General features: G+C 46.1%; 2 protein-coding genes across 3 annotated transcripts; one reads left to right on the forward strand and one right to left on the reverse strand.

The window, feature by feature from the left end:
• Nucleotides 1-21: 21 nt before the first annotated feature.
• Nucleotides 22-2085, forward strand: RPS25 (ribosomal protein S25). Its single transcript, XM_004749984.3, has 5 exons — nucleotides 22-155; nucleotides 369-464; nucleotides 1013-1196; nucleotides 1843-1942; nucleotides 2040-2085. The coding sequence occupies exons 1-4, from the start codon at nucleotides 153-155 to the stop codon at nucleotides 1935-1937; spliced, it is 378 nt and encodes a 125-aa protein (XP_004750041.1). The 5' UTR covers nucleotides 22-152; the 3' UTR covers nucleotides 1938-1942; nucleotides 2040-2085.
• CENATAC (centrosomal AT-AC splicing factor) lies at nucleotides 2005-8739 on the reverse strand. 2 transcript variants are annotated; one of them, XM_004749986.3, is made up of 11 exons: nucleotides 8550-8739; nucleotides 8244-8407; nucleotides 7545-7643; nucleotides 5515-5581; nucleotides 5381-5443; nucleotides 4989-5053; nucleotides 4738-4843; nucleotides 3703-3733; nucleotides 2515-2604; nucleotides 2303-2435; nucleotides 2005-2218 (listed from the first exon to the last, which is right to left on the reverse strand). In XM_004749986.3, the coding sequence occupies exons 1-11, from the start codon at nucleotides 8685-8687 to the stop codon at nucleotides 2119-2121; spliced, it is 1056 nt and encodes a 351-aa protein (XP_004750043.1). In that variant the 5' UTR covers nucleotides 8688-8739; the 3' UTR covers nucleotides 2005-2118. The 2 variants fall into 2 exon arrangements, with proteins under 2 accessions (XP_004750043.1, XP_004750042.1); XM_004749985.3 differs by having other exon boundaries at nucleotides 2005-2435.
• Nucleotides 8740-13997: the final 5258 nt, after the last annotated feature.

Below are 13997 nucleotides of genomic sequence, written 5' to 3' on the forward strand. Positions count from 1 at the left end.
AGATTTCCGGCCTTTCTCCGCGGGCTCCGCCCCTTGCCCCGGAAGCGCTCGTTGCGGGTGGAGGTTTCTGGGCCGGTTTGGGAGAGGTGCTTCCTTTTTGTCCGACATCTTAGTGAGGCTGCAGGGGTGGACGCTCCTCTCCCAGCTTCGTTATGGTGAGCTCTCGGGAATGGGGGGCCGGGCTGTTCTGAGAGCCGGGCGGTGCTGGGGCGCAGTTGGGGCGACACCGGACGGAGGGCCTCAGACCCGCCGGGCCGCTTCTTCAAGGTGGGCGGGGGGATTGCTTCACCCATGTGCTCCGGTAGTGGGGTTAGGACGGTGCGGGGCTGCCTTGTGACCTGCCTGCATTCCCCCTTTTTTCTCTACAGCCGCCCAAGGATGACAAGAAGAAGAAGGATGCCGGAAAATCGGCCAAAAAAGACAAAGACCCAGTGAACAAATCTGGGGGCAAGGCCAAAAAGAAGGTAGGCGTGAGCTCCCCCCCCTACCTAGGAGTGAGGGTCCGGGGACGTCGGACCCATGTGTCTTGGTAATAAGTGGCGTGTAGGGCAAATGGCTTTTAAGGTTGTGCGGTCTAGAGTCCGATTATTAGAGCTTGTACTCTGCATCACCGTTCTGTTGTTTTGGAAGAATAGGGTGGTACACGCTACTTAGAAGTTAACAATATGTAAAGTATTCTGAGGCTTAGTCCATTATATTTTTAGTTGGTATGGTGGGGTTCAGCCTGTATGGGAAAGTCGCATTTTTATTTTTTTCCCCCAGCCTGACGTATCTTTGGTGCTGTTAGTGGCAGCTAGAGTTCCTTTTGTTTTGTATCCTGGTTTCGATTATTTGAGTCTTTGTTTGTAGAACTTAGTAAAATCTGAATTTCGTAGGTTTGTATAGGCCAAGAAACAGCCACCCTTGCAGTATAGCAGGACGGCAGTGGAAGAGTTCTCTGACACCGGTTGTTTTTTGGGGGGGGGGGTGGTTTCTTCAGAAGCACTGATTTTCTTTGTCTCTTTGTGAGCAGAAGTGGTCCAAAGGCAAAGTTCGGGACAAGCTGAATAATTTGGTCTTGTTTGACAAAGCGACATATGACAAACTCTGTAAAGAAGTTCCCAACTATAAGCTTATAACTCCAGCTGTTGTCTCTGAGAGACTGAAGATTCGAGGTTCCTTGGCCAGGGCAGCCCTTCAGGAGCTCCTTAGTAAAGGTGAGAGGGGTGTGTTGTACTGGTGTGCTTTTATACGTTAAATTGGCTTGCCTGTAATAGCCATCTTCAATGTTTATACTGGAGTTTTGTAAAGTAGGCACAGGCTGACCACTAGCCATAATATTCTAACATGTTACCCCCTTGTGTAAACCCCAGAGCAGGGTTCATGGCCACTTTTGTCCTGTGGACCCTTATGTCCTATTGGTGGAGCTTCAGGATCCCTTGTTTTCAAATAAATTCATTTTATTTAAAGAGTTACAAAAGAAACCCAACATTGAAATATGGTTGTGAAAACAGTAAAAGCTTTGGTAGGAAAGCATTTTTTACTTAAGTATTCTTAAAATTTAGTGGTGATTTAATTACCATGATTTCATATTAATGTAAATGAATGTAAATGTTTTAAGCATCTGTAGTGTTTAATGTGGAAACAGTAATTTTTAAGTTAAAGCGCTATGAGGGTAAGCATCCCCATAGCAGGTAATGGGCCCTTCATTTAGGAAGAAAAAATAAAATTAGATCATCACCAAGACATGAGGGATGTTTGCCTTTGTTATTAAACTCTAATGCTCAAATTCAGTATTTTTAGTGTCTGTTAAATATTTCATAGTACTGCATAGAACCCCTACCCTTATTTTTTTCTCTGTAGGACTTATTAAACTGGTTTCAAAGCACAGAGCTCAAGTAATTTACACCAGAAACACCAAGGGTGGAGATGCCCCAGCTGCTGGTGAAGATGCATGAACAAGGTAAGAATGCATGAGGGCTTGTGGTGTAGAAAGTATATACATCCCACTTTTGTATTAGGCTCTAGAGTTCTGATTCTTTTATTTTTATTTTTTACAGATCCTCCAACTGTACATTTTGGAAAATAAAATTTTATTAAATCAAATACGTGGGTATGTCTCTTTCCTAAGAAAAGGATTTAGGTATGGGTTTGTTGGCTTGAAAAAGTATCCGGAAATGACTGGCTTTTTTTATGTGACTGTTTGTTTCTTGCTGCAGCTTCTGATTTGAACTGATGTCTGAAAGGAAATGAAAGGTTAGCGGGATAAAGGCTGAAATCTCCAAAGGGATAGTGGGTTGGGGTCCTGGCACTGGATCCACACCTGGATTGCCAGCGGCGTCCATTATTCCAGACCCGGCCGAAAGAGGGCAGCCAGCCTATACTGGTGCTGGAGCTATGATCAAAGTTGGCCCCAACTCTGTCTGGGGGCAGTTTCTTCAATTTCTGTTTTTCCTCTACAAAGAAAGAGTTTTTAAACGGTTTTGCTTTGATTAGGAAAATTTAGGTAGCCTGTTCTTGAATTTGTTAACTTACTTTCTTTAAGGAATTCTTCATAGGATGGTCCTATTTGTTGGTTTACAGAGCTGTATTCTTCATCCTGGACCATCCAAGGAGGTGTAGCACCTGGAAAAGGCCCATTAAGCAGGAATGAAGGCAGTCCTAAGTTTCAGACTAGTGTGAAACATGCCCTTGCTATAAACTCTTACCTAATGCTCAAAAGCAAAACCCCACGGGCTGGGGAATTTTTGACCATGGGCTGGTATTTAACAGCTTTGTTGAGGCATAAGACCTACAACTGCCCAGTGGAAAATACACAACTTGAAAAACTTTGAGTGAAACCATCACAGTCAAGATATTAAATATCACCACTATATATTGTTCTGCCCCTTTAAAGGACTTCCCGCTCCTCTGTACCTTTTCCCAACCCCAGGAAACTATGAATATGCTTCTGTTAATCTAATTTGCATTTACTAGTTATGTACCTTTTTTCAATCTGGCTTCTAATAATTGACATTCATCTATGCTGCACTTAACAGTACCTTCTTTGTTGAGCACTGCTCTGTTCCTTCATGGAGGCACATTTGGATTCTTTTCAGCTTCAGTTTTGGGGTTTTGCAACTAAAGCTGTGACCATCTGGTGTGCAAGCCTTTGTGCAGACATGTTTGCTTGTCTCCTGCAATGTCTGGATCATAATGGTGGGTGTATGTTTAACTTCTTAAATCCCTGAACTGTTTCTCCAATTGGTTGTACCATTTTACATTCCCACCAGCAGTTTATGAATGTTTCTTCACATACACAGTCTTTAATTTTAGCCACTCTGATCAACCATCTTTCTACATGATTTTACTGAGTTTTGAGAATCCTTCATATATTTGAGATTCAAGTCCTTCATCAGATAGCACTTCATAATCAACCTTATTCTTTAAAAAGGTGATTGGGGGGCACAGTCAGTTCAGTGTCCACCTTTAAAAAAGATTTCAGTAAGTGAGCAAGCAGGGGGGTGAGGGAGAGAAGAGGGAGAGGATCTTAAGCAGACTTGGTGCTGAGCCTGAAGCCTGAGGTGTAGCTCAATCTCGTGACCCCAAGATCAGACCTGAGCTGAAACCAAGAGTCAGATGCTGAACTGACTGCATCACCCAGGTGCCCCCAAGATAATTAACTTTAAAAAATAATAAAATAATTGCCTCTTACCATCTGAGAAACACTGCTCTGGGCCTTACCTGAGTGGATGTTACCAATTCCTGGTGTCTCCTGTAGTTGGAAGGGGGGAGGGGGAAATCCCAGATAAGAAACTGATGACAGTATATTCCCAACTAGAAAAAGGACAAAGCCACGGGTTGGGGGTTGGGGGTGGAAGCACCACAGTGCTACTTCTGTCCCCTGGTTGGTGTTAAATTTTAAAAAGCACAGATAACTGAAAGAGTCCTGTTCCTCAAAAGACTTATGGTCTCAGTAGTAAAGATGTCCAAAAATAGAGTGCCTACTAGGTGTTACATTAGCAAAACTCTTTCCTCACAAGACAGTATATATTGTGGGGGGAGAGATTTAAGCATAAATTATACAGGTGACATTTACAGCTTTTTACATGGTCCCATGTACATTTGTAACAGGCAACCTGTTCACAGAAGCCTTCCATGAAAAGGTGACCTTTGAGCTAGGCTGAAGAAAGGTAGGCCTATCATTTTAAGGCAATGGCAGTGACACGTGCAAAAACCATAAGATGCACAGTATGGTTGGAGTGTACAAGACATCAGGTGAGGCAGTGGCTTTCTGTGTTCAGAAAAGGATTACAGGGGGCATAGAAACTTGCAGAAAAGTGTAACACAGGACATCTAGCCAGGAGGTAAAACAGGCCTACTCTTCAACAGGATGTAGGAGATGAAAGAAGAGGAAATAACTTGGCTACAGTTCTGGTAATCTAGGGACAGTAGGGGTTAGCTTCAGGTGACTGGAATGTAGTGTCCTAAATTGAGCAGAAACGGGGGGTTCTACAGAGGATGACTGTAGGAGTTGGCACTCCTCAGTGGCAGTGGAGGCAAGAGGTGTGGATGAGATCACTGGACGTTGGGGAAAGAAGTCTAAGAACACATTATGTCTCTGTCAAATAAAATCTTTTTTAAAAAACCCAACACACTATGGAGTGGTGCAGCCAAGAAACAAGATCTGGATGGCCAGAATAGGTACAAAACGTGAGAGATGGATGTCCTGGGAATTGAGGGAGCACTGGCCCTTCCTGACTCGCTTATCCATGGTACCTGATGGCCGATGAATGTCAAAGGTTGTCCTGTCTCCATCCAGTCAAGCTCTGGGGCAGGTGGCAGGTCCAAGTAGGAGGGCTGCTGTGAGGTGGAGGCCACTAGACTGAAAAAGATAAGCAGGAGCCAGGCTGGCAGAGGAGGTCCTTGAGCCATGAGGATAGCAGAGGTGAACTCTTGCCATTTTCCAACCAGAAAGTTACAGAATGCTCTAACAATCCAAACTCAACGAGATTCCTTAGCAATTTTACCTGTTGGTCCCTTTCCAGCTTCCAAGTGCTGAAGAGCCTTCTTCTGGGTCTGGCACTGGCTGAGGCTGAGTTTGATTCAGGAAAAATAAATGTGTCTTGGATGCTTAAGAGTTTATCTAGGCCATGCTCCCACCCTCCAGTAGGAAACAAATTAGCATACTGACATATGGTACTACCCATTTTGCAAACTTCCTTTTTTCCCCTCCCAGCTCAGCCCACATCGCCACTGACAAGGCCTGCCCCCTGGCAGACAGGTAAGGGAATTCAAGCCGAACAGATGAAGCATGGAGTCCATGAGTTCTAGAAGAGCTGGTAGGTGAAATGCTGGACCTGGGAGAACCAGGGATCAGATGGATTTGGATACTGCTCTGGCTCCTCCGAGGGACACCAACCTCTAAGACAGACCGAACCAGCTCCTGCCGGCTGTGCTCCACCTCACGAATCTGAGCTGCCATCTGTGGGGGAGAGGCTGCTTAGCTTGGTACAAGGCCATGGGGCTGTGTCCTTCAGTGGCCTTTTAACTCACTTCTTTGATCACCTCATCCTCCTTTTCCTCATAGTTATCTAGACCTTTCACCATGGATTTCTTGAATCTGAAAAGAAAAAGGGCAAGTCAGCCAAGAACCTGTCTATGCATGTTACAAAAAATCCTCAGTAGATCATTTTTTCTTCAAATTTTGGATAATTTCAGAATCACAAAAACAAAATACAACATTTAACACCCATGGACCTTTCACCCAGATTCACTTAAACATTTTGCCATACTGGCTCCACTTCTCTTCTAGCACATATTTCCTTTTTGCGAAATCAAAAATGGGCTTTAGACCATCATGAGACTTAGAGTTGTTATTATCCTACAATACACACAGAAAGGTGTACCAATACTACCAATATCACTATCAACAATAGAACTACTAACCAAAGCTCAGGATTTCTCCTGTTCTTCAGTCCTTAGTAAATATCCTAAGGCTATACAGTTAGAATTTTGAGTTGAAGTCACTTGAATTCTTACTCTTTTTATAACTTATCAATTTGATATATAGCTATGATAATCTGTCATTATTTGCAATGAGTTTTAGGATTTGCTTTCTGGTCTGATTTTATTTTGTAATTTATTTTTATAAATAGTGTCCCACAGCTCACACTATAGTTACCTAGCCCTTTTTGTTTCAGAGTGGCCTTTTTTGGTGGGTGGGCAAGGATCTGGGAAGCTGGCACTCCGGGTTTATTTTCTTCGATATTTAAGTGATAACCTGTCTAAATCTAAAAGTGGCTTGTGGTATCTTTACCAGTCAAAGCAGTCAAACTTGGCTTTGCCTTGTGCATGTGCACGTTAAATGTATAAGGTTCAAAAGTCAAAACTGGGGTGCCTGGGTAGCTCAGCTGGCTAAGCATCTGCCTTCAGCTCAGGTCATGAGCCCAGTATCAGGCTCCTTGCTCAGCAGAGAGTCTGCTTCTCCCTCTCCCACTGCTCATGCTAGCTCTTATACTTTCTCTAAATAAACAGAATCTTAAAAAAAAAAAAGAAAAGAAAAAAAAGAAAACTAATAAAAAATTCAAAGAGTCTAGGGGCACCTGGGTGGCTCAGTGGATTAAAGCCTCTGCATTCAGCTCAGGTCATGATCTCAGGGTTCTGGGATCGAGCCCCGCATCGGGCTCTCTGCTTAGTGGGGAGTCTGCTTCCCCCTTTCTCTGCCTGCCTCTTTGCCTACTTGTGATCTCTCTGTCAAATAAATAAATAAAATCTTGAAAAAAAAAAGTCAAGGAGTCCATTCTCATAACTCTCAATTATAACTTTTTCTGCTCAACTATTCTTTATTCCCACCAAACACCGTTTGGAGCTGGGCCAGGGTGTAAGGAGTTAGGCTTTTTGGCCTCAGTTCTCCATCTCTTGCCCAGTTTGAACCACAGATTTGAAGGATTTAGGCATTTCTCACCATTCCCTCATTATTCTTCACACTAAATAGGAAACAATAATAGAGGTCATGAGTTTTTCTGTAACTTTGGTTCTGGGATCCCCTTGGGTTCCATTTCCTATAATCTCAATATTGTCCTAATAAAAGTAGTGCGAGGCTGTCTGTGTCCTTTTCCCGAAGCAGCACTGACACCTGCTCTACGCTGGGCCAGCTGACTACACTCCAGTTTCTCAGGGTCCTTTAGGGGCCAGTTAAAATAGAGTCTAAAACTATTCAACGTGGGCACTGAATGAGTACCAGGTGCTTGCACACACTATTAAAAAGCCTCTTCTACTCCTAAGGGACCTTAATATTCTCTGTACCACACATTTAAATAATCGATTATAGTGAACTTTTATTATATACTATTCTCTATTTGCTCAATGGACTGTAAACCCCATCCCCCAACTAGAATATAAACTTTTCAAGGACTCTATCATACTTCTTTTGTGTCCAGTATAGTGATTAGAATAATGAGTGCTATGAAGACAATAGATACTTAAAAAGGCCCTGCAGAACTTTCCAATTAACAGAGAAAGCTCCAGTACCTGACACAGACCCAGAGAAGTCCCATTCTGTTATTTCACCTTTCATAACTTACCTGGCATAGTCCTGGGGGGAGATCAGAAACTTCTCTTTCATTTGGAACTCAGCCTTGTTCTCCCACCAGAATCTGTTGGTTGCTTTCTTGTGCTCTGGGCTGAGAATGAATGGATAATCTCAATGATGGATTATAGAATATTACTCAGACATCTAGGCATTATATTAAGTAATGCACACTGATATCTGGGTTTCTGCCTCTGGGCAAGGATGACAGAATACTGTTACATCTTCCAGATGTCCAGTCTCCCCTCTTCCAATAAAAATGGGAGAGGGGCACCTGGGTGGCTCAGCCGGTTGGGTGTCGGCCTTCGGCTCAGGTCATGATCCTGGGGTCCTGGGATCCAGCCCCACATCCGGCTCCCTGCTCAGCACGGAGCCTGCTTCTCCCTCTCCCACTCCCCCTTCTTGTGTTCCCTTTCTGTCTCTTTCAAATAAATATAATATTAAAAAAAGAAAGAAAAGAAAGAAAGAAAGAGAGAGAGAAAGAGAATCTGGGAGGAGATGATGGGAGGTAACCTTCTACCACTAAGACCAAGGCAGTCATAAGCCCTCCACGCGTCAAAGATGCGAGGCTATAAGCTGACTGGATCCAACCACAAAAGCGTTCCTCCTCTCACGCATCCCAAACCACCACCACCCGCCCCCCAACCCACCAGGATGCGAATGTGCTGGAGGCGGCTCCCAGGCCGGATCTCACCTGGCCAGATGCTCTAGCAGCCCCCCGTGCAGCACGGTCAGGTTTCCGTGGCTCAGGTGCTTCCGCACCTCACAGCCACAGCAAAGGCACCAGCAGCGCCGCTCGTGCTCGGGCACGTAGCGCTCCACCTGGGCGGCGCGGACGGCTTTGCGGGCGGCCTCTACCTGCGGCGGAGAGGGGAGAGGACGGGAGAGGTCAACCAGGACCCCAGTGGAACCCCCACGTCCCACCCCCTCGCACCCTCCCTGTACTGCCCGCATCCCCCACCCAGGCCGTCCGCGGCCACTTCCCGCCTCCCGTCCGCACCTGGGGCAGGAGCCGCTCCAAAGCTGCCTTCAGCGTCCGCTGGTGCTTGCGACTGTAGACGTGTCCGCGACCACAGAAGAAGGTCTGGCGGCACAGGGGGCAACGCTGCGCTGGCGCCATGGGCCCAAGAGCCGGCATCTGCGACGCGCAGCAGCTCTTTCGCTCTCCGGTGACCCCTGACCCCTCGGGGGCGGGGCGAACCCAGCGCTTCCCCCGCGACCCCCAGCGGCAGGCTGGCGCCACTGCAGACCCATTTGCGGCTGCGCGAGTCCCGCCCCGGGCTCTCTGCCGTCGGGTGCACCCAGCCTACATCAATATTCCCAGATGCTATCCGCCCAGAAAAAGTGGCGGCACCGCTGTGCAGATGCCCGGGAAAGAGCGCGCGCGACAGTGAGGTGCCACTGCAGGACCGCAGACCGCACGCATGTCGGGGCATTGACAAGGACCCGCATTAGACAGTGGAACACATTGTAACTAGTATTACAGGGTGCTGTGTGTCCAGAGCTTTACATTCACGAGGCACTTAATCCTCACCATAGCCCTACGTGGCTATTATTACCGACATTTTACAGATGGGAAAACTGAGGCACGGGGAGAAAGTAACTGTGGAAGGTTGCACAAGTGCGAAGCATCAGAGGCAGCACCTTTCATGCTCTGCTGTACCAGATGGTGGTAAGGAAGCATGCTGGAAGTGGCCTTCATCTAAGACCTAATCACAGCCATATACCCCAGGGTGTGTGTGTGTGTGTGTTCTGAGAAGCTGTTACTATAAAACTGTAAAAGGAAGCTATGAAAAGGGTGCAGAGTCATTGTTGAGGGTTAACAGACATGTTTATTCTGTAAGCATGCTCACTCAGTGGAATTTTCATTCTTTACACGCTACTTTTCCTAGAATGAAGAACCTTCCATCTGTCCTGCTCCCCTAAGCCTTAGGGCTTAAAGCAAATTGCTCCCTACAGGGCTGAAATCTCCAGGCTGTGATCTCTACCCTAGAGTACCCCCCAAAAAGCCTGGGGCCCAGCCCATACCTTACTTATAGGAGGTGCCGGACAGAACTAACAGAGTCCGAACTTCACTTGGATTTGTTACCAGTACTGGTGCATTAACCTGGATGGACTACAATGTCTGTGGGTGTATATACAGTCAACCCTACCTAATTCAGGCCCAGAAAGTAGCCAGACCCCCTTCAGATCTTGACCTCCTCTTGGAGCCTCCCAGTAGACTCAGGCCTCTGTCAGATGTGACTCATTTTAAAGACCCCACAACGCTCAATGCCTTGACCTCTCATCATTTCCTCGGAAGGGTCAGTCCTGGACCTTAAAAATGCTCCTCTGAATTCAAACTCTGAAGTTGTATTCTGACCACCATCTTCCATCCTCCCATGTGGCCTTAGTTTCCATCTTGCCTTTAACTGCAGGAAGATCTCCATTCCTGAAGATGAGTACTCGTATTCATTCACTCAGAAAACTTTCAGCATCTACCTGCTGCTTTGCTCTGAATTCTCAAAGTGTGGCCTCTGGGTCAGCAGCATCAGCATCTGGAAGCTTGTTAGAAGTGCAAATTCTGGGGCGCCTGGGTGGCTCAGTGGGTTAAAGCCTCTGCCTTCGGCTCGGGTCATGATCCCAGCGTCCTAGGATCCAGCCCCACATTGGGCTCTCTGCTCAGCAGGGAGCCTGCTTCCTCCTCTCTCTCTGCCTGCCTCTCTGCTTACTTGTGGTCTCTGTCTGTCAAATAAATAAATAAAATCTTAAAAAAAAAAAAAGTGCAAATTCTTGGGCCCCACCACAGACCTACTGAATCAGAAACTCTAGAGTGGGGACCAGCCATCTATAGTTTAATGAGTCCTTCAGGGGATTCTAATGCTTAATCAAATTTGCTAATTAGTGGTCTAGGTTTTAGGTCCTCTTGGCTTCACTTTACTCACTGGATCCCACGACTGTTCCCACCACACTCTCATGGCAATCTATTACTTCCCTTGACCGTCCCAGACCTCTCATTTCGTCAAACCCCAAAAGCAGATCAACCCAGACATCTGTTTTCCTCATTTGTTCCCAGGTGCCTAGTGTAGACTACACTACTTCGACTTCCACTAACTTATTACCCCTCTGCAGTTTTGCTTTTGAAACTGTTTCCCTAAAGTTCTGCACCATGGAGTGCTCATTCAGTTGCAACTGAACTTGACTGTGTGAAATGGAATTCAACATCTATTCAACATCTTCCACCTGAGAACATCCCCTATTTTCATCCTCCCAGGGAACACCACCAAGCTAAATCCTGGAGTTTTGGGGAGAGTTATCTTTGATACCGGCTTTCACTCACTCCCCATATCCACCATGTTCAAGTTGCCTTACTGGATTATATATTACTGGATATACTCCTAGAGCAAACCTTGTTTCAATTTGTACAATTTTTCTAAAGGGTTTCCAAATGTGTGGTCTAAGTCAGCTCCATTTATCCTTCAGACTCTGGATTTAGGAAAGTCTCCAAGTGACTTTCTGGATTAATTTAATGCCTCTAAATTAGCATCAGGAAAAAAGTTAAATTTCCCAGGATGACTTTCAAAGCCTTTTACAGCATGTTTCCCAAATTCTTTTTGTCTTATCTCCCATCACTTCCCTGACCTCCTCTACCACCTCCTCCAGGCAATATGCTGGAGTACTCTGCATTTAGCATCTTCCAGCCCTTGGTTCCCTCTGCCTAAAATTTACTTCTTTCCAGCCCTGCCTAATAAATTCTATGATAAAGGATCTGAAATATGAACGAGAATGGAATTTCCATGTGGCTGGTGGCTTTGTCTGGCACATGGTAAGCTCTCAATCATTCACAGGCTCCTGTATCAATGTTATTATTGAATAAATGAAATGTCACCCCTTTTGTGAAGCCTTCTAGAGTTGTCTGCAAGATTTTTATTTTTTTAAGAGATCTTATTTAGAGCACCTGGGTGGCTCAGTGGGCTAGGCATCTGCCTTTTGCTCAGATCATGGTCCGGGGGCCCTGGGATCGAGCCCCACATCAGCCTCCCTGCTAGGTGGGGAGTCTGCTTCTCCCACTGACCCTTTCTGCTGCTCATGCTCTCTCTCATTCACTCAGGTTCTCTCTCCTTGACAAAATACATAAAATCTTCTAAAAAATAAAGATCTTATTTATCTATTTATTTGTCAGAGAGAGAGAATGCACAAGCAGGGGGAATGGCAGGCAGAGGGAGAAGCAGGCTCCTGAAAAGCAAGGATCCCAATGAGGGACTTGATCCCAGGATTCTGGTATCATGACCTGAGCCGAAGGCAGATGTTTAACCTACTGAGCCACCCAGGAGCCCTAAAATAATAAAATCTTTAAAAAAAAAAAAAAAGCGCTAAACTAAAAGTTTTTCTATAGTTAGGCATCACATTTATATATATGAACATGATTTCTGTCACATTTGTAGTCATATCCAACATATTATTTTGCTGGGGTTTTTTTCTCCCCAGAATGTGTTGTGGATACCTGTGTTAGCACACAGGACATAATATTAAATACCGTCTATATCCTGATGACTTTCAGATGTATTTACATCTTCAGCTCAGTCTTGTCCTCCGAACCCCACACTTAACAACAGTCATCTACGTGATGAAACTGCCCTGATGTCTCACAGAGTCTAAAGATTTTATTTATTTATTTGTCAGAGAGAGAATGAGAGAGCACGAGCAGAGCGAGCAGCAGGCAGAGGGAGAAGCAGGCTCCCCACTGAGCGAGGAACCTGATGTGGGACTCAATCTCAGGACCTGAGCCAAACGCAGGCGCTTAACCCACTGAGCCACTCAGGCATCTCTCAGATTCTAATCAGAACTGCTTGGGGCGACTGGGTGGCTCAGTGGGTTAAGCATCTGCCTTCCACTCAGGTCATGATCTCAGGGTCCTGGGATGGAGCCCCGCATCGGGCTCTCTGCTCAGCAGGGAGCCTGCTTCCTCCTCTCTCTCTGCCTGCCTCTCTGCCTACTTGTGATCTCCATCTGTCAAATAAATAAAATATTAAAAAAAAAAAAAGAACGGCTCAAACCTGCTCTGCCTACAGGCTTCCCCACGTGTGCCCCCCTAGCAGCCACTGTCAATGAGTGGCTAAGCAGAATTTTAAAAATAAGGTGCACCTGGCTGGCTCAGTCAGGCTCCCTGCCCAGTGAAGAGTCTGCTCAAGATTCTCTCTCCCCCCTCTAAAATAAATAAATAAATCTCAAAAAAAAAAAAAATGGACTTCTCTACCTCCTCTTCAGTCTAAGTATCTGTATCGTTTCCTCTCACAATCACCTAATATTTATTACTATTTCTTATCATTGCACATTAATAGGACTGTTTAATATCTTTTTTTTCAAAGATTTTATTTATTTATTTGACAGATAGAGAACACAAGTAGGCAGAGAGACAGGCAGAGAGAGAGGGGAAGCAGGCTCCCCGCTGAGCAGAGAGCCCGATATAGGGCTCGATCCCAGGACCCTGAGATCATGACCTGAGCCAAAGGCAGAGGCTCAACCCACTGAGCCACCCAGGTGCCCCTATCTTTCTTTTTTTAAGGTTTTATTTATTTATTGGACAGAGAGAGAGATCACAAGTAGGCAGAGAGGCAGGCAGGGGGGCGGGGAGCAAGCTCCCTGATGTGCAGAAAGCCCGATGCGGGACTCGATCCCAGGACCCTAAGACCATGACCTGAGCCGAATGCAGAGGCTTTAACCCACTGAGCCACCCAGACACCCTGTTTAATATCTTTCTATCTAGGCTGAAAATTCTGAGAGAAGGACCATTTTGGGTTTCACTGTATCTTTAGCACCTGGTGTTGTGGGGGCGGTGCTCTGGCTGCTCAGGGCTGGGTGGGTCCAGAGGTGAAGGACATGAATGATATGGTCCTTCCACCCACTCCCCAGTGGCTATCACACAGAGACTAGCACGCAGGTGGTCTCGGAGGAGAGAATCACAAAGCACTTCCAAGTGCATTAGGGAAAGGCCATTGCTCCAACCAGGCACCTGCCTGGGTCTGTCCTGTCTTTTCCTTGGAACCGGTGATTTTTTTCTTTCCATCCTGTTGCTGCTCTTCTGCATCTCCTCAGCCTGCCCCCTGCCTCCTAGGAGCATCAGCAGTGCCCCACAGAGCCCAGCTGGCTTTGGGCACTTCTGGACAAGTAGAGGCTGTTGTTTTCTAGACCTGGGAAGAAGACCCAGTGCTAACTCTTCCTGCGAGAAGCCCTCCCTAACTCCTCCAGACAGAGCTGGTTGTTGTCTTCTCCGTGCTTCCAGAGAATATGGAATGTGCCTCTTAGAGAAGTTACTAGTGACCAGTCATAACAAACAGCGTGATCCTACTACCTGACAAGCCCTACGCTAGGCTCTGGGGGGCTGGACATAAACACGCGTTGTCCTCACTGGTTGCCGATGTCACTGTGTGTGAGCACATCTGGGCAGGAACTATATTTTACCTGTTGC

This window comes from Mustela putorius, unplaced genomic scaffold (genome assembly GCF_011764305.1).
Source record: "Mustela putorius furo isolate JIRA1106 unplaced genomic scaffold, ASM1176430v1.1 tig00000460_pilon_pilon_pilon, whole genome shotgun sequence".
NCBI lineage: Eukaryota > Metazoa > Chordata > Mammalia > Carnivora > Mustelidae > Mustela > Mustela putorius.